At 37.3% G+C, this 17,883-nt stretch overlaps 6 protein-coding genes across 8 annotated transcripts in view; all 6 read right to left on the bottom strand.

Moving 5' to 3' along the window:
• LOC104720967 (glycine-rich domain-containing protein 2-like) lies at window positions 599-3,890 on the bottom strand. 2 transcript variants are annotated; one of them, XM_019232738.1, is made up of 6 exons: window positions 3,705-3,885; window positions 3,397-3,572; window positions 3,193-3,313; window positions 2,850-3,101; window positions 1,438-2,757; window positions 599-1,366 (listed from the first exon to the last, which is right to left on the bottom strand). In XM_019232738.1, exons 2-6 carry the CDS (start codon window positions 3,558-3,560, stop codon window positions 743-745), a joined length of 2,481 nt encoding a protein of 826 aa, XP_019088283.1. In that variant the 5' UTR covers window positions 3,561-3,572; window positions 3,705-3,885; the 3' UTR covers window positions 599-742. The 2 variants fall into 2 exon arrangements, with proteins under 2 accessions (XP_019088283.1, XP_019088284.1); XM_019232739.1 differs by having other exon boundaries at window positions 1,208-1,366; window positions 1,482-2,757; window positions 3,705-3,890.
• Window positions 4,236-7,332, bottom strand: LOC104720966 (heat shock 70 kDa protein 9, mitochondrial). Its single transcript, XM_010438866.2, has 6 exons — window positions 7,164-7,332; window positions 6,810-6,874; window positions 6,626-6,704; window positions 5,951-6,517; window positions 5,233-5,853; window positions 4,236-5,150 (listed from the first exon to the last, which is right to left on the bottom strand). The coding sequence occupies exons 1-6, from the start codon at window positions 7,236-7,238 to the stop codon at window positions 4,503-4,505; spliced, it is 2,055 nt and encodes a 684-aa protein (XP_010437168.1). The 5' UTR covers window positions 7,239-7,332; the 3' UTR covers window positions 4,236-4,502.
• On the bottom strand, window positions 7,546-9,524 carry LOC104720965 (uncharacterized protein At4g37920, chloroplastic-like). Its single transcript, XM_010438864.1, has 6 exons — window positions 9,271-9,524; window positions 8,842-9,107; window positions 8,586-8,751; window positions 8,259-8,503; window positions 7,994-8,181; window positions 7,546-7,904 (listed from the first exon to the last, which is right to left on the bottom strand). Exons 1-6 carry the CDS (start codon window positions 9,443-9,445, stop codon window positions 7,673-7,675), a joined length of 1,272 nt encoding a protein of 423 aa, XP_010437166.1. The 5' UTR covers window positions 9,446-9,524; the 3' UTR covers window positions 7,546-7,672.
• On the bottom strand, window positions 9,760-10,792 carry LOC104720964 (NAD(P)H-quinone oxidoreductase subunit M, chloroplastic). The gene is made up of 2 exons (XM_010438863.2): window positions 10,218-10,792; window positions 9,760-10,076 (listed from the first exon to the last, which is right to left on the bottom strand). The coding sequence occupies exons 1-2, from the start codon at window positions 10,668-10,670 to the stop codon at window positions 9,876-9,878; spliced, it is 654 nt and encodes a 217-aa protein (XP_010437165.1). The 5' UTR covers window positions 10,671-10,792; the 3' UTR covers window positions 9,760-9,875.
• On the bottom strand, window positions 10,976-14,362 carry LOC104720962 (serine hydroxymethyltransferase 1, mitochondrial). The gene is made up of 15 exons (XM_010438861.1): window positions 14,012-14,362; window positions 13,858-13,908; window positions 13,603-13,689; window positions 13,398-13,519; window positions 13,212-13,288; window positions 12,936-13,060; window positions 12,715-12,807; window positions 12,539-12,631; window positions 12,258-12,455; window positions 12,067-12,171; window positions 11,919-11,984; window positions 11,745-11,822; window positions 11,547-11,658; window positions 11,343-11,453; window positions 10,976-11,260 (listed from the first exon to the last, which is right to left on the bottom strand). Exons 1-15 carry the CDS (start codon window positions 14,096-14,098, stop codon window positions 11,112-11,114), a joined length of 1,554 nt encoding a protein of 517 aa, XP_010437163.1. The 5' UTR covers window positions 14,099-14,362; the 3' UTR covers window positions 10,976-11,111.
• LOC104720963 (agamous-like MADS-box protein AGL21) overlaps window positions 14,129-17,883 on the bottom strand; it is a 5,233-nt gene continuing 1,478 nt past the window's right edge. Inside the window, exons 2-8 of one of the 2 annotated variants that reach the window (XM_010438862.1) lie at window positions 15,988-16,066; window positions 15,801-15,862; window positions 15,574-15,673; window positions 15,418-15,459; window positions 15,216-15,299; window positions 14,988-15,139; window positions 14,129-14,863 (exon numbers count right to left, since the gene is read on the bottom strand). In XM_010438862.1, the coding sequence (XP_010437164.1) occupies window positions 14,999-15,139; window positions 15,216-15,299; window positions 15,418-15,459; window positions 15,574-15,673; window positions 15,801-15,862; window positions 15,988-16,066 (508 nt within the window). In that variant the 3' untranslated portion in view covers window positions 14,129-14,863; window positions 14,988-14,998. Of the gene's footprint in view, window positions 14,864-14,987; window positions 15,140-15,215; window positions 15,300-15,417; window positions 15,483-15,571; window positions 15,674-15,800; window positions 15,863-15,987; window positions 16,067-17,883 lie in introns of those variants that run through there. The other variant, XM_019232603.1, reaches the window with a different exon arrangement.

Genomic DNA, 17,883 nt, shown 5'->3' with positions numbered 1-17,883 from the left:
CGAAGAAGAGATATCACACATACATATACGATCTCGTTCGGACGTGATTGTAAACGATGTTTCTTGTTGGCGAAGAAGAGAGATCGCTGGCACATGCTTTTACGATCTAGGTCGGTGATTTTGTAAACGTAGGGATCATCGTTTCTTGTTTTCCTTTTTTTTATCATCGTTTCTTGTTAGCGAAGACGATGAAGAGAAACGGCACAAAACTCACAAGAAATCAAGCGTTGGACTTGGACTTGGAGCCAAAGGCGAAAGAGAAGCAGAGGAAGAAGGAATCGAAGAAGAGAATGCTAAAAAAAAGCACAGCATGTGATTGATTTCTCTGGTTTGTAATGACAATGATTGATGATCAGATTGATACTAAAAACACGATCAGACAAATAGAAGAGACGCGAGAGACTAATCAATCCATATACTTATAGACTTAGGGTTTCCATCAAACTTTCCTTTTTTTTTTTTATGACCGTTTGAGTTTCAAAGTTTCCTTTTTTGTTGTTATTACCGTTTGGTTATCAAGTTTCCATTATCCATTAGACATGTGACTCAAAGGTTTTTCTTTCGCTCGTTGCTTTTCTATCTAGAGAAACAGAACAGAAGCAGAGGAACTTCTCTGTTTTATTTCTATAAACCGCTATTAACATCTCTTTTATCTATATCAAACACAGCATCTCTCATTAGTTTCATTATATTTTTAAGACCATATAATATACTTAGGTGTAAAAGATATATATCGGAATAATCAAGCAGCAACGACGTCGCTTAGAGCTTCATCATTTTCATTAGCATTATTATTGATCATATGACCACATGATCCTACTTGACATCCTCCACCGCAATTACCGCAGCCAGTGGAACCACCAGTGCAGGATCCCCCTCCCATCTTCGACATCCCCCCGCACCTACCGCCACCGCACCTGCCGCCTCCGCCACATCCACCTCCGCATCCACCGCAACCTCCACAACCACCGCAATGACCACCTTCTTCTTCAACCATGTTCCCACAGTCACCGGTAGCGTTTAGCTCCTTCGAAAAGCACCTAGCACCACCATTGATCTTCTCTGTCGCTACCTCAACTGGACTAGTCGTGTCCACGTTCCCACAGCCAACGGTAGCGTTTAGCTCCTTGGAAAAGCACCTAGCACCACCATTGTTCTTCTCTGTCGCTAACACAACTGGACTAGTCGTGTCCACATTCATCATTGTTTCTTCTTCTAGCTTCACTTGACTCAAAACAACAATCTCATTGCTTTCCTCTGTTATGAAGGCTTTATTTGTGGTTGCAGTAAAGCCTTCATTCTTAAGAAGATCACTGAGTATGAAAGCAGATACAATTCCAGGCAAAACCAGCCAGTTCTCCTTTGCCTGCATTTTAAATAAACCAGAATCAGAATCAAAATGTGGATTTTGAAGTTTCAAAGTTTTGAACTTTATACCTCAATAGAACCAAACTTCAAATCGAGTAACCCTGCAGCTTTACCATAAGGATGTTGCTTTGAAAATTCAACAGCAGTCATAAAATCTTGCTCGCTCTTTAGCTTTGCGTTATGTTTTGGCTCATACTCCAGCTTTCTCCCGGAGTAAAACTTCACCATTCGAGTACCAGAGAGCTCAAACATAGGACCATCTTTGGTGGGATCGCTTGTCTGCTTAAGTGACCACTTTGAGTCAAGCAGAGACCAAAAACTGCCATCATACTCTGCTAAAACATAAGTTTCACCACACTCCTTCACACCAATCACTTGTCTTCTATCAGCTTTTGGTGTTGCGTCGTTGGAGTTCCTCATTTGGAGACTGATCACCTCTGTTTCGGTTTCATCAACAACGCGTGTAACACTCTTAGCAAGACGTACCTTTCCCATCATTGGAAAGAAACAAGAGTCTTTCAGTGACGGTCTTGCTTGAACCAATTGTAGAACTGTTGGACTTCGAGTTGGAGGGGTGAACGAGACAGCGACTCGCAGAGAGATGGGGTTCGGATCATCTGTCTTTCCTCTTTTAGTTGGTGTTAACTCCAGCCACTTCTCAACAGAGAGTTTAGTAACTGGGAAAAGAAACTCTGAAAGCGATAAAGAAGTGAAACCTAAGCTTTTAGACTTAGAAGACATAACTTGGAAACTTAGCTCTCCTGTAGGCTCACAATGGAACAAAGCAACTTGCTTTTCCCCACAAGACTCAGATAAAATGGTAAGCCTACGCTCAGCGTTAAAAAGAGAATCCGGCTGCGTTTTGCTGAACACAACAAAGACCTTTCCTTTGTGAGCGTCTGGTAAGTTCTTAATCCCAACAATCTCCAGGATAACCTCAATGGCTTTCACCTCTTGATATTGGATTACATTTTTGAACTCTTCCTCTTTCGCAGTTGATTTCTTGCCCGACCAAACATAAGGAGAAGTTATTACAGGCTTTGGGGTATTACCGCGGTTCATAGCACCGGCTTTCCAATACCTTCGACCAAATGTTTCTTCCCATTGAGCAGTAGTTCCAGAGAAACCAGTATCAACCTTCTTACCTTTGCTACGGTCAGAGTCTGTATCATCATGCTCCAACACCTTACCAATCATCTTTGTCAAATCATTGCCGTAAGAGAGAGCGTGAAGTTGATGTGTGTGCCAGATAAGATCAATATCGTAAGTCGGAACACAGAAAAGCTTAACAGAACTTTCTCTGTTTCTCTTGATCAAATAGAGAAATGCTTTGTATCTAGCCACAGCTTCTTGCAGAAAGACATCATTGTCCACATGAGCTCTTGAAACCTGCGACAACAAAGATACACAACACAAAATCCAATTACAAAACCTTTGCAATAAAGCGGGTTTGTGGACAAGAAGTTGACAATGATTTTTACCTGGTAGTAAAATGGGCATTGTCTCTTGACAGCTGAGACAAGATCATAAGTGGTGCATTTCTCAAGAGCTGAGATATCCTCTGGCTGATCTGAGATTGCCTTATCCAAAACAAGGTCATAAGGCTCCGTAGAGTACAATCTTTTCCATAGAGCTTCAGTTAGTGATTTGCTGTTTCCACTAACAGAAGATACAACACCGGAATTGTCAAGAACTCTCCCATAGAGTTGCTCACAATCAGACTTGTATCTCACCTGAAATGATTAAACAACATTTTGAGCTTCTATACTATACTATCCAACACAATAAAATTTAACCGGAGATGAAATATCGATTTAGATTTACCGGATTAAGCCTGTGGCAATGCCAAACCCATTCACAGTCAAGAGGAGGGACTAATGGTCCTTCACAGATCGAAGAAGACTCAGTGTATTTAGCAAGCAAGGGAAGCCAGTAAGCATTGTATCTGTAAAACAAAATCACTCAAATTTGAGAGTTTTTGAAAGATAAAAAAGAACCCTAACTTTAGATTCGTAAGACTAAAGTTACCTGTAGATGGCTCTTGGGAGTGCAGGGCCATCATAGAGCCAACGGTTCCGATCAACAGCACCGAGGAAGTGGAGGTGTTTCTTGGCTGCAGCAAAGAGGTCAACGCTTATCTCTATCTTCTGGGATTCGATCCACTCCAAAGTTTGCTCCTTTTCTTTCTCCATCTCTTTTTTCACCTGCAAAAATACGAATAGAAAAAGTCTATAACTGACCCAACAAACTTTTGGTCTTTTAACTTGTTAACTTGCAAGAAAAGAATACACGCTTTTGAAAAAGTATGAACAAAAAAAAAGAGAATCAAACTGTACCAATGGGGAAACTTCTTTTGATGAAGCTGACTCTTGAGTTTTGTTTGAGGGAGAAGGAAGACTTCAACAGCCGCTATTTATAGCGTTGTTCTCTTCTTTTCTTGAAATTACGATATTACCCCTGTTACCGGAAGGTCTACGAATTTTAAAATCCTTGCATACTGTTTTCCTAATGTGATTATTTAAGTAGTACATTATTAAAATTACTTATATGCCATTAGTTTTAATTTCATAATCAACAACTTATTCGAGGAACAGAGAAAGCATGTCCCATAATTTGCTGACATTTTCGCTTTTCTTTTTTTTCATTCAGTTCAATGGAACGAAGAGGTTAAGTACCACAAGCAATTGAATTTGAGCCTTAAAAACGACAACGCCTGCAACATGACCAAGTCTTTTCTTTGAGCTTCTTTGCCCACATTTTCCTAGAAATTGTTATAATTTATCAAAGAGATTTTTCAAAACAATTCAATTACCGTCTTTCTTAATCTAATCAGAGAAAGGTAAAGTGGTAAAGTACGAACAATCTTAAGTGGTTATACAGCTTTAAGACTCAATTGAAATTGACGTCCCGTTAACCGGTCAAGACAATAACCGTAAATTTCATGAAAAAAAAAAACCAATCAACTACATCCGAGACCCTTAATAGGACTCTCAATAGGTTTCAAAGATATCAAGAGTACCTTTCAGAAAAGGTTTTTAAATACACAAAACTAATCAAATTTTGTTGAGGGCGATAAGCATGTAAACTTATTTGGTAAAAAAACCTGAATTCATGTATGCAATCGGTTAGAAACCTCACTTCCTCGACCCGCTCGCCTCCTCAAACTCAGCTTCAGGCGTCTGCTGATCAGTTCCACTTGAACCCTCTCCAGAGGGTCCAGAAGAATCAGATGATCCGGATCCTTTAGACATGTGTTCTCCGATCTTTGACACTGCCTTGTTCGCAGCTTCAAGCTTAGCCTTGATGTCCTCAATATCCTCACCAGCCATAGCAGTCCTCAGATCAGACACTGCAGTTTCAATCTCAGAGGCAACCTCTGCTGGAATCTTCTCTCTGTATTCACTCAAGCTCTTCGCAACACTGTATACTGTAGTATCAGCACTGTTCCTCAGGTCGATAAGTTGCTTCTTCTCTTGATCTTTCTGTGCGTTAAGCTCAGCTTCTTTGACCATTCTGTTAATCTCATCGTCTGAGAGACCACCTGAAGATCTGATTGTGATCTGTTGCTCTTTATTTGTGGCTTTGTCTTTCGCTGAGACTGTAACGATACCATTTGCATCAATGTCGAATGTCACTTCGATCTGTGGCATTCCTCTCGGCGCAGGTGGGATCCCAACAAGGTCAAATTCTCCAAGAGTTTTGTTGTCAGACGCCATTTCACGTTCTCCCTGAAGAACTTTGATTCCTACTTGCATCTGATTGTCTGCAGCTGTGGAGAAAACCTAATAACCATATCACAATGACACAATTAGCAGTCAGCTTATAAGACATAATCTGATATTGTGCTCTGTCAAGTTTCATTACCTGAGACTTCTTTGTGGGAATAGTGGTGTTTCGGTTGATTAACCTGGTGAAGATTCCTCCAAGTGTTTCAATACCCAGTGAGAGAGGAGTCACATCCAACAGAAGCAACTCCTTCACATCACCACGGAGGATACCACCTTGAATGGCTGCTCCCATGGCAACTGCTTCATCCGGGTTAACACCTTTACAAGGACTCTTCCCAAATATCTCAGCAACTATCTCTTGCACTTTGGGAACACGGGTCATTCCACCAACAAGAAGAACCTCATCAACCTCCTTAACTGAGATTCCAGCATCCTTCAGGCAGTTTTGGCACGGACATCTTGTTCTCTCAATCAAACTGCCAACCAAAGCTTCAAACTTTGACCTTGTTAAGGTTATGTTCAAATGCTTTGCTCCTGAAGCATCCGCTGTAATGAAAGGCAGGTTGATTTCGGTCTGAGATGTCGAAGAGAGCTCAATCTTGGCCTTCTCTGCAGCTTCTCTCAGCCTCTGGAGCGCAAGCTTGTCCTTAGTCAGATCAATATTATCCGTTCTTTTGAACTCACCAACCAAGTAGTCCAACAAAGTGTTGTCAAAGTCTTCTCCTCCCAAAAAGGTATCTCCATTTGTTGCTTTAACCTGATAAGAGGAAATCGTCATATACCCACAAAAGAAAGAAAAAAGAATGCAAAATCAAGAAAAAAATAACATAGCCGAAGAAGAAACAAGGCATTACCTCAAAAACACCACTTGAGATTTCCAAGATAGAAACATCAAAGGTTCCACCTCCAAGATCAAATACTGCAATGACACCTTCTTTGCTGTTCATACCATATGATAGTGCAGCAGCTGTAGGTTCGTTGATGATCCTCTGGACATCAAGACCAGCGATTTTCCCAGCATCTTTTGTAGCTTGTCTCTGCGCATCATTGAAATAAGCTGGAACAGTAACAACAGCTTTGGTGATAGATTTCCCGAGGTAAGCTTCAGCAGTTTCCTTCATCTTGGTGAGGACATTAGCTCCAATTTGACTGGGAGAAAACTTCTGTCCATTTGCTTCAACCCAAGCATCACCATTAGGTGCTTTAACAATCTTGAAAGGAACCATTTTCATCTCTTTCTGTGTCTGAGGATCACTAAAACCTCTCCCAATCAAACGTTTGGAACCAAAGATCGTGTTTGTTGGATTGGTCACGGCTTGACGTTTAGCCGGTGTTCCAACAAGAATTTCTCCCTTTTGGTTAATAGCAACCACTGATGGTGTGGTTCGAGTTCCTTCGGCATTCTCAATAACTCTAGGGGTCTGCAAAAACACGATCAAAGTCAATACCTTAAGAATCCACAAGTCAATACCTACAGAATCCAGAAGCCCATATATCAAAAATATGATATCAGAGTTGAAAGAGTTTACCTTTCCTTCCATCACAGCTACACAAGAGTTGGTAGTACCCAAATCAATACCGATAACATCATTCCCCACAGGCCTCGAGCTACATATAGAGAACAACACACATACACGAAAGGATAAGAGATAACACAAAGAAGTGATTTAGTTCTTCATTCAAATACCATAAGCTGAAAGGTTGATGTGTTACCAGAAAGGTCTCGCCAAGTAACCCAACTTCCCAAACAAAGACGTCTTTCCATTTGCGGAAGAGATCTGCAGAGTTAAGAATACAAACAGTGTAAAGCTTCAATCCATATTTGAAACCATTCAAAAGCCTCAGTCGAAGTAGATCGCTTCATAAATGAATCAGAAAGAAACATAAAGTACGGAACTTTAAGAAACCTAGATCGAAAACCCAGAGAATCGATTCTAATACAACACAGTAACCCAGATTCAACCCTGTTCGAATTTGGATAAGTACTAACGAGTTCAGATCCAGAAAACCCCAAACGTGACTTTTCTGAAGCAAAAAAAAAGGAACATCAAAGGGGAAAACACATACGGATTTAAACGCAGATACGGAAGCCGTTTGGACTTCACGGCGGCGAAGGGACCGTAAAAGCGCGACGGAGGCCATTTGATTGGGAGAGAGTCGGTGGAGATTTTTTAAGATCTCAGGGTTTTAAGGTCGGAGAAGACGAACTGAAATGTTTGGCTGCTGTGCTACGCGTAGGGTTTAAGACCTTATAATAAAGGTTGATTAAAGTCCAAAATTACTATTATAACCTTCTCGTTTTTTTAAGACAGTACTATAGGTCACGGGGTAATAAAGGAACACAAATCTAAAAATATTCGTGGGCTACAAGTATTATGTTGACTTTTCTGACTAACCTGGACCCTACATGGGCTTATTGACCTCATAGCCAGGCCCAAAACAAGATAGATTTTTTGCTAAAATATTAATTTATAAATAGACCTCATATTTAGTCGTTATTGCAGTTCTAGCTGCAAATTTTACAAAAATACTCGCTCCCCCCCTTCTCACCTAAATTGTTCATGGATTTCACAATTTCAGTTCAAAAATTCTTCAACAGAAGTATCGTCTTCCTTTTTAGGATTTTCATCAGCCACGACTGTTTTCTTGTCTAAGTACTCATCTTCGATCGTGTCCTTGAGGATGAAAAGCCGCTGAATAACGATAGGTTGGCTCATCTGTTTAGCTTCTTTAATGTCAGTTTCTTCTTTGTTGAGATGGTAAGCATCAAGCATTATCTTTATCCACTTATGCAGCTCCTTCGGCGTCCTGTGTGCTCTCATAAGCTAGTTAGCATCATTGTTGTGGTTAAAAGATGAAAACACTACAGTTTGGATATTTTTTTGAATGTTACTTACGTGTATAATGCTTTAGGGTCTTTAGCTTCATGGTCATCTCCGGGAGAGAATGCTGTTGCTAGAGCAGAGAATCGTTCTTCGGGGTCTGTTATGTTGAGTAAGTACTTTAAAAGTTTGATCTCTTTCGGTGTGATGCTTCTGAGACTGCTCTTTGTAGCTTTGTATAAATGATACATTATGTCTTTAGCCTGTTCAAATATCCAATTTTGATATGAGAAGACTGTAAAGATCAAAGCTTTTCTTTCTATAATCGTAATGCAATTACCTCGTTAGTAACAGTTTGAGACTCTTTTGCAGCAGCATATGCACTGTTGATTAATAAGATCAATGACGAGTCTAGCTCCTTTGCCTTGGCTAAACTTCTGATCTTTTCGCAAGCGGCATCGACTGATGGAGAGTTTAAAATGTCATCAAACTTGGCTTGAGCAGCATCTAGAGTCTCAACACTCTCCAGTGTATTGTCATAAGCACTCACAGCAGATAAACACCTAGTTGCAAGCCTAGCGACAGCTGCTCGAAAAAGGAAAGAAACAGTCATGATACTGTGAGAATCAACAATTTATAAGTAACATGATTAATGTTTTTTAAGTACCATCCCGGTCTTCTAAGCCATCAAGAGTTTCTGATAACAAAGCTACATAGCGGAAAAACTCTCCCGTGAAGTCTCTGCGTCTCTTGGCAGCTATTGCGTTTATGTCTGTTGGGTTTTCTTGAATCTCCTTCAAAAGGTCATTGTGCTTCTCCATTTCTTCATCTATCTGCAACATGCTCACACTCTCTCTAAGTACACAACAACAACAAAAACTAATCCTCGAAACCAGAGTTGAAAGATAAAGCACTATAACTACCTTCTTAACTTTGCTTTCCAGAGAAATAAGCTTCTGCTTTAATATAGGATCAGTTTCGGCATCAGCTCTCATTCTGCAACGCTTATAGAAATTAACACTGTACTTGTTCCATTCATCTCTTAAAACCAAATACGTTTTCCATTGTTTAACTTTAGGTTTCTCGTTCAAGAACAGATCAATAATCTTGTCACAGAACTGGGCCATAGTGTAGCCATCAGCAACCTCAACTTCCATAGGATCCTCAACAGAGACTCTTACATCAGTACCTAAACACAACAATTCTATCTTCAATCAAAAAAGCTTTGTAGCAATTATCTACAAAACCCCTTATCTAAAGGCGACTGATAATTCAAATTAGAACCTAAAGGAAAGGACTTTCTTGGTAATAAACAAAAAAGGTGAGAGATTTAAGGTTTATGATGAGCTTACTTGTAGTGACAGTGTCGGTAGCAAAGGTGATACTAGTTGAGATTTTGCGTCTCCTTCTTCCTCCATTGATGAAAGCAGAGAAAGGGAGAAGATGGGTTCGAGAATTACTGGGCGGTAAAGATAGTAATTTATCAGCTGAGGAGAAAAAGATTGTTGTTTCTAGTATATTCGCCATCTTTTTCTTCGGAACTCTGTGTCCGTCTTGGTGGCGAAACGACGAGAAACGCCTGAGGATAAGAAGAGCAAAATTTTCTATAAAACGTGTTAACATTGATAAAATCATAACTTTTGGGGCAAAGTTGTAAAGTCTATTAAATATTTGTATCATGTTGAAGTTTTTAAAAAAGGGTAATTTTTAGGAACATGAATGAGCAAATACCAAAATGAGAGACAAAGATGCCTAGATTAGATATTACAACTATGTGAAGAAAGAATTAAATTTGGCAAAAAAGTTGTTATGCGGATTACTAATAGGATAACATTGCATAATCTAGGCATATGTTACTTTGTGATTTAAGGTTTAAAAAGCATACTATAAAACCAGTATACAATATAGTACTATTTAGATATTTTTCATTACATAATTACAAATAGAGTTGTTTTAACTATGCGTCGTCTTGAGGCTGACCATCTCCAACAACTTCAATGTTGCTGGTATTGAACTGAACACGAGGCTTTCCCATACTGAAATTAAGAACTCTTGCATCCATACTGTATTGTATTTCTCCATCAAATAACATCTTCCTTATGTAATGTTCTACGTCCGATCCTATCAATCTCAATGTGTACTCCGTTAATGGTGCTCCCTGTCCAAAACAAAACACCACTAAGTCTCTTCTCATTATCTCTTTCTTAATCTTCAAAAACAATGTTAATGACTCTTCCAAATCTAAAAAAAAAAACAAGTACACTTTATTTCATTATTATTGGTTAATCGTTATCATTACCTCGTAGTGGTCGACGAGTTCTTGGAAATAAGAGTAGACCTTGTTACAGCTTTCATCATCCCACACAAACTCTTCAGTAGGGTCAAGAATCAAAGTGAGTTTATCCATCTGCGACTGGTCAAACTCACAAGTCTCTGGATCAATATAAGCAGCGTAGATCCTAACGTGACGTGTGACACTGCTTAGCCACTGACCACCAAACTGGCCCATACCCTTGCTCTTCACGTTCAGCTGTTTCTCAACTGGCCTCAATGGCGTTGGCTGCTTCTTCATCTTTTCTGTTGATTGCTCTTCTTTGATTGTCTCTGTTTCTTGTACCTCGAGAGTACTGTCTTGTTCAGGATTTGTCACTGCGAACGCCTTCTGTGTTGTTCTTGGTCGGATTTGAGAAACCATAGGAGGATGTAATAGAGAAAGCTTGGTGCAGGCAGTGTAAGAGAATGATGCAACCATTTTTTTTTTTGTCTAAGAAATGGAAAAAACCAGATCAAGTTGTGAGAAGTTTTCCGGTTACAGAACCATATTCTATATAGAGATTTGATGAGATTGAGAAATGACCACAGCTTATGGATGAGCTTCTCCCAGATTTTAGGTTTTATTTGTCTCTTTTTTTTTGTTTTCTTGGTATTTTGTGGTTAAATCTGAAGTCACTTGTGATATAAAGACAATCTTCTTTAGGAATTCACTGTTTTATTGTATGTGTTACATCTTTTGGTTTTTTCTTTTTCTTTTTTTCTATTGATTTAGATTTGTATACATAACAGAGAATACTCAGATCATTATTTTTTGCATAGCGTAAAATAGACAATAACAGAGTTTTACATGTATCATCATCTATACATTCCATGGAAATTCAAAGGACAATAAAAGAAAGAGTTGTGAGATAAAACATTTTTAGTTCTTGTACTTCATGGTTTCTTTCTCAAACCCAATTGTTGGGAACTGCTTAGCGAATTCCTCGACTTCATGGCGCAGCTTCGCAATCTCTGATTGAATGGTTGAAGAAGATTCCATTGCTGACACAAAATCCTTCAGTTTGGTTCCTGTTTTTAGAACATAACAATTGAGTTCAGTCATTGTTTATATAAACAGATAGCATGCATCATGATCAGAGAAATGAAAAACCTTGAGCTTCAGATTTGACTTTGAGAGCCAACTTCACAGCTTTGTCGAAGTATTCAGCTACCTTGGCAAAGTCTTCCTCAACAAAGCCTCTGGAAGTGAGAGCAGGAGTACCTGAAAATAACAATGGCAGAGGATATAGGAAGAACTCCCACCATTCGCATATACCAAAAAGAATAAAAAAAAGCTTAAATATGATTTTTATACCCATTCTGATTCCACCAGGAACCATGGCAGAAACATCTCCAGGAACAGTGTTTTTGTTGGATGCAATGTGAACAGCTTCCAACACTTTCTCAACTCTAGATCCATCAATACCCTGCAAAAAAAAAACGATGAAAGATGTTTTAACTATGAAGATAAAAGACAATAATGTAAATGGGTACTGCAAATTGATCAAGTGACCTTGGGTTTCAGATTCACTAGAACCAGATGGTTGTCAGTTCCACCAGAAACAAGTTCATATCCTTTCTCCATCAGAGTCTGCACGAAACAACAATGTAACCATTTAGAGATATAATCAAATTAAAGTAGATACTACGCCATATGTGTTTTTTCTTTCCTACACTCAATTAGTACCTGAGCAAACCTTGTACTGTTACTCAGGACTTGCTCTTGGTATGCTTTGTACTCTGAAGTAGTTGCCTGCATTAATCAAACCATTTGAAGGTTAAAAAAACCGAAAATCCAGTAAGCAACGTTTATTCCATTTCATGACTCACTGTACCTGTTTCAAAGCAACAGCTAGTCCTGTAATAGTGTGGTTGTGTGGGCCACCTTGAAGACCAGGGAATACAGCTTGATTGATCTTGTCTTCAAAATCATACATAACCTTTCAAGACAACAAAAATGAATGACATGAAAGAGTGTACATAAATCTAAAACGTTTTGGTTCAAATTTTGGTGTTTTTTTTTTACCTCTTTTCCTTGTTTGTTAGTTTCCTTAACACCTTTTCTGAAAAATATCATGGCTCCACGGGGTCCACGAAGTGACTTGTGTGTTGTGGTGGTTACAACATCTGCATAGTCAAACGGTGAAGGGATAACACCAGCAGCAACTAGACCACTGATGTGTGCCATATCTGCTAGCATGACAGCTTTTTGCTTGTTACACACCTGGGGAAAAAGTTTGAATTAGAACTCTTGATTACAACAATTTGTTGTCATTTTCTCTGTACTTAAGGATGTGATTGAATTACCTTTCGGATGCGGGCATAGTCATACAATCGAGCATAAGCACTTGCACCAGCAACAATCAATTTTGGCCTGAAAAGAGTAGCACTTTTCTCCATCTGCATATCAAAATGATGACTTGTAATTGTAAGATAAACATACGAAGAGGGGTACTTATACCATATGAAGAAGAGTTAAGAACCTGATCGTAGTCAATGTAGCCAGTGCTCTCATCCAGTCGATAGGGCATTGTTTCAAAGAAGATAGACACAGCAGATATCTTCTTGGTGTCAGTCTGATGAGAAATAAGAGGAAAATTGTTATACAATCAGAGTTTGTAGAGTTCCAAAATGACATCAACACAGAAAGACTTGTGTACATTCATAATAAGATAGCACATTTACAAAGTTATCTTGAAGGTACCTGATAACCATGAGAAAGATGACCACCATGAGGAAGATCAAGTGCCATGATTCTCTCATGAGGCTTTAACAATGCAGTGTAGACATGGAAGTTGGCCGGAGATCCAGACAAAGGTTGCACATTCACTGTGAAGACAGGACAGGAATAAGCCATCAAAGGATTGATAAAGCAGTCACAGTCGATTGGAACTCAGATCATATTCCAGGAAAACGCATAAGAACGAATTCTACATAATTCAGATTTCTTGTTTCTCATATACTTGGAATGAGTAATTACCTCCCCACTTTTCAGGATCTAACCTGAAAGCTTCAAGAGCGCGCTTCTGGCATAAGGTTTCTGCCATGTCTATGTACCTACAAAGCAAAAACGTACTTGAAGTCATCATCTTTTTCAATTCTTATTTACAGAGATTGATCAAGCAATCATGTCATAATCTACAACTGAAAATATGGGTCAACATACTCGTTTCCTCCATAGTATCTGGCACCAGGATACCCTTCACTGTACTTGTTAGTCATCACAGACCCAACAGCTTGCATCACCGACACAGATGTGAAGTTCTCAGATGGAATAAGTTCAAGTCCCTTTGATAACATAAGTGTTATACACATCCAACTCACAATTATTAACAAGATTTAAATCTCAGATACAGAGTAGAGTAATAAACCTTCCATTGCCTAGCTTTCTCATGCTCAATAATGTCAGCAATCTCAGGATCAACCTCCTCTAAAGGTGCGTTAAGCTGTTTTGGCCACTGCAACGAACGTTTTACAGACACAAAAATAGGTTTATAAGATTCAGACCCTCAATTTAAAACAAACACAGAACTTCTAAAACAATCAAAACCATTGCTTCAACCGCAAGAAAAAACTATAAGACAACAAGAGATAAGTAAAAAAGATTGGATTTTGTAAAAGCTCACAGTGACACGAGATCTCTCCTTCTCATCAACAGCTTCACTGGGCAAAGAAGACTGCAACGAAACAACAACAACAAAAAATCAGAAACCCAAATATAAAAATCGAAACTTTTTTCAGTCCGATGATAAAAACCCCGATGAAAGGAAGAAACTTTACCATGTAGCAAGAAGTGGATCTGATAAGAGGACGAACGGGTTTGTCAATTGAAGAAGAAAGCCTCCGAAGAGCCATCGCCATGGCCATTTTTTTTCCTAAACCTCTGTCTCTCTCTGGTTTGGAACCCTAGAAACAGATTTGAGTCATAGACGAATGAAAGAAAAAAAAAACCCCCAAAAAAATTGGGTTTATCCTCAAGGATAGATGAAGAGAGATTTGTGGCCTCTGCTTTTGGCTGAGCTTTTGGTGGTTGCAGTCGATTTTTTTCGAATTTTTTCCCTCTTTTTTACGGAAAAAAAGGAATTTTTTTCTTATTTTTATTTTGTTGTTTCTTTGTCGTTATCTCTCAGGTCACTGTCTCAGCAGCACTACACCACCAACCTTTGTGAATCGTGATGATTTGGTGACGATGAATGATACGTGTGTTTCCCTTATTTAAAGACTGAACCTTTATGGTTTCTGGTTAACGCAGTCAACGATAACCGATTTTGTTATCCCTAATGTTAGTTTCCAAACCGGTTTAAAATAGCAAGTTTATGAGACACTTTAGTTAGGAACTAAACTCTCGTAAAAACATAAACATATATACAACTACTACTGTTTATGTTTTTTAATTAATGATTCTATGATTCTAAACGAAGACAATATAATACTCAAGATGAGTATTACAAACACCGGATTTTTAATTATATGCTTTTAATTATATATATATTTCAAATCGAAATGCACAAAGAAAGAAAGAGAAAAATATGATTGGTGTTAATTAGAAGAACCATCATGCTGTTTATCATCATATATGGCTTAGTTTTACCAAGCCTTTGGATTGTTCTTCAACATCATAGTATCTTCAATCTGTGACAAAGTTTAAACGAGTTACATAATATATATATATATATATATATATATATATAAATGCTTATAGGGTTTTTTTTTTCTTTTTTTGTGGAACGTCAAAAAGATCAAATAAAATTCCTACCTTAATTGATGTTATTCGTTTGCTCTTGGTGGGGTCTCGTAATCGGAATGCTCGGGTTGGCTTAGTTGCAGCCGAACCTGAGTGTGTGATTCATCATCCGTAACAGCTCCCAGTTCACGGTGTATAAACCCGTTTGTGCTTGCCGTGTAAGCCTGAAAAGTTGAAGCCATCACTTCAAAGCTCTTATTCTAAGCAAATGGAGTTTGTATTAATATACATGTTTGTCACCTTCTTGTATAGCTCCACATTTTCTTGATGAATCCGTTGTACCTTCCTAGATAAATCGAGGTTTTCCTGATGAATGAGATTCCTCTGCACCAAGATCAACGCAAATACCATAATCATTAAGAATTGTAACTTGTGTTCTTTTGAGAAATTTACGTACATATATGGGTAAAGAGATATTTGTGTGGATATATATAGTAGTGACCTTTTGGCTTAGTTCTTGGATTTCTTGAGTCAACATTAGTTCCTGTGAATCCGAAAAAGCAATCGGTTCTATTGGATTCCATTGTGTAATATTGACAATCTTTTGAGTGATACACTCCAAAGCATATATAATACAAGGTAGAGAGTATTTATATACCTTTTTCATACGAATTCCACGCAAACTTATCTCAAGTTGATTCTCGAGACTGTTTAACTCGTTAACGCTTAGACCATTTAGTTGTTCTCCCATCATTTGCCTGTTTCATAGCAAACACAATCTATAAGTACAAGTTTCTACATTTCCTTGTACGCCCTTTCAACAGATTTTTTTTATCAAACATATACATGTATATATCCTTATATATGTGTAATAAAAGTTCATACCGATGATTTTCTTGCAAAGCATGCAATTCTTGCCTTAGAACCGCAGCTTCGCGCTGCCAAAACTATAATAACACAGAACACAAATAACTTATCAAACTTAGAACTCATTTCAATATACACGATTCTAAAACCTCAATCAATAATCATATATATTTGCATATTTGTCAAGATATGTATGTATATACACCTTGACTTCTGATGCTGGGTTCAATAATTGTTGTTGCTCGATCTTGCTCTTGTTGTATCTATCAATAACTGACTTCATGCTATTCAAAAGATTTGATATTAGTACGTTGTTCATCGTATATAATTCACTCATATCATATCATCTATCACAGTGAAGAACATATAAGATATCTTCCAGAAGTTTATCCGACTCCTCCATTAATTAAAAATCTTTCATACGTAAAGGAAAAACACATAGCCTTGAAGTTTCGTACAGTATCAGTATTGTTTAATATATATAGACTATTTCAGTCATTGCAGTGGCAAAATACAAGAAATTTACACACGCTGGTATATATTCACATACATTCCACACAGAGCCGTGTTAATGATTCTAGAGGCTTGGGGCGAAATTTTGTAATGTAAAATTTTAGAAAACTTAACTAACAATATATCATCTAAAATTTGTGATAAAAAAAATTATAGAGTTTTTGAATCAAATACTAAAAAGATGATAACAAAAAAGTTAATAATAATGATGATAAAGTTCAAATTTATAGTTAAAACACTTAAACATTGAAATTAACTGAATAAATCTATAAAAAATATTTGTCAAATGTGGCCTAAAAAAATATGATCGAGGATGTGGCCTAGGGCTATTGCCCCATTTTTTATTAAGTAAGCACGGCACTGATTCCACAGAACATATTAACTTTCACTAATATGATTTTGTTACACACACATGTAAAAACTAAAGAAACTATATATAGACTAAATAGATGCTAGTTTCCATTTTCATTAAACAAAAATTGCTTAAATGTTTTCCTTTTTTGGGTGTAGATAACCAAGCAAGAGCTTTAAAGCGATATATTCAGTTCTATGAGCTACAAAGAAAGAAAAATCGAAGAAACTTATAATAAGGGTCGGTCTTAATGCATTAACATGGCACACTTGCTATACTAATCAAATCCAAGAAACAATAAGGCATATCCTAGTGTCAGTAAGTTTTAAGAATCGTACTCAACTATGCTAAGTTTCATATATCTTGTGGTTCATGAACTCTCACGATACATGAGACAATGGTATCATAAGATAAATATGAAAAGTTAACAATGCTCGCAAACGTTGAGACCAATGATTACTCCCTCACATAATAGGTTTTCTACTATCCTTACTAAGAATTTATCAAATATTTGTTTCGCATTATAGAACCTTTGTATTTGGTTAGTTGAACTGATATCTTCTTTAGAATTTAGATATATATATATATATATAGATAGATATATATTTTTAATCTGTATATTGTATTCGGAGAATGGATAATTCGTTTTTCTTGTCTATGCATTTATATATGTCAACTAAAGTTTTATCAATGAGTAATTTACATATGAAAAATTAATAATGAAAACGAGTATACAGAGTCATTCGGCAGATATAACGTTAAATATACAGAATTATCATGTAGATATAACGTTATACATACATAGTTATCTTACCATAATGATAAGATTTTACACAAATATATCAAAAATTTATTTATGTTTTTGTGAGTATAAATAGATAATTTGTTATTTAATTAAATTATAAATACTTTTTTAGTTTATTGGTTTTGAGAAATTAATTCCCTCTCCATACAGTCATTCAATCTTGTGGTCTCTTTATACCTATGTTTTAGCTTTCCAGTACTGATGTTTGAGCATTCACTTGTTATCGATCTCATCTACCTCTGAAACATATCTAAATTCGGAAAAGCGAAACACTGAGCCTAAGCTATATGTCAATGTCCATAATACGTGTAGAAACACATAAACACATGTTAAGAAAGTACTTCAAAATATACTGTGTACACATAATCACCCAGATATGAAGCAAAGGAACTACTTCAAATCATTTTTTCCATACTCAATTTTAATATTTC

This window comes from Camelina sativa, chromosome 11, assembly GCF_000633955.1.
Source record: "Camelina sativa cultivar DH55 chromosome 11, Cs, whole genome shotgun sequence".
Lineage (NCBI taxonomy): Eukaryota > Viridiplantae > Streptophyta > Magnoliopsida > Brassicales > Brassicaceae > Camelina > Camelina sativa.
Note: the sequence above shows the minus strand (reverse complement) of the source record. Positions and strands in the feature narration are given on the sequence as shown.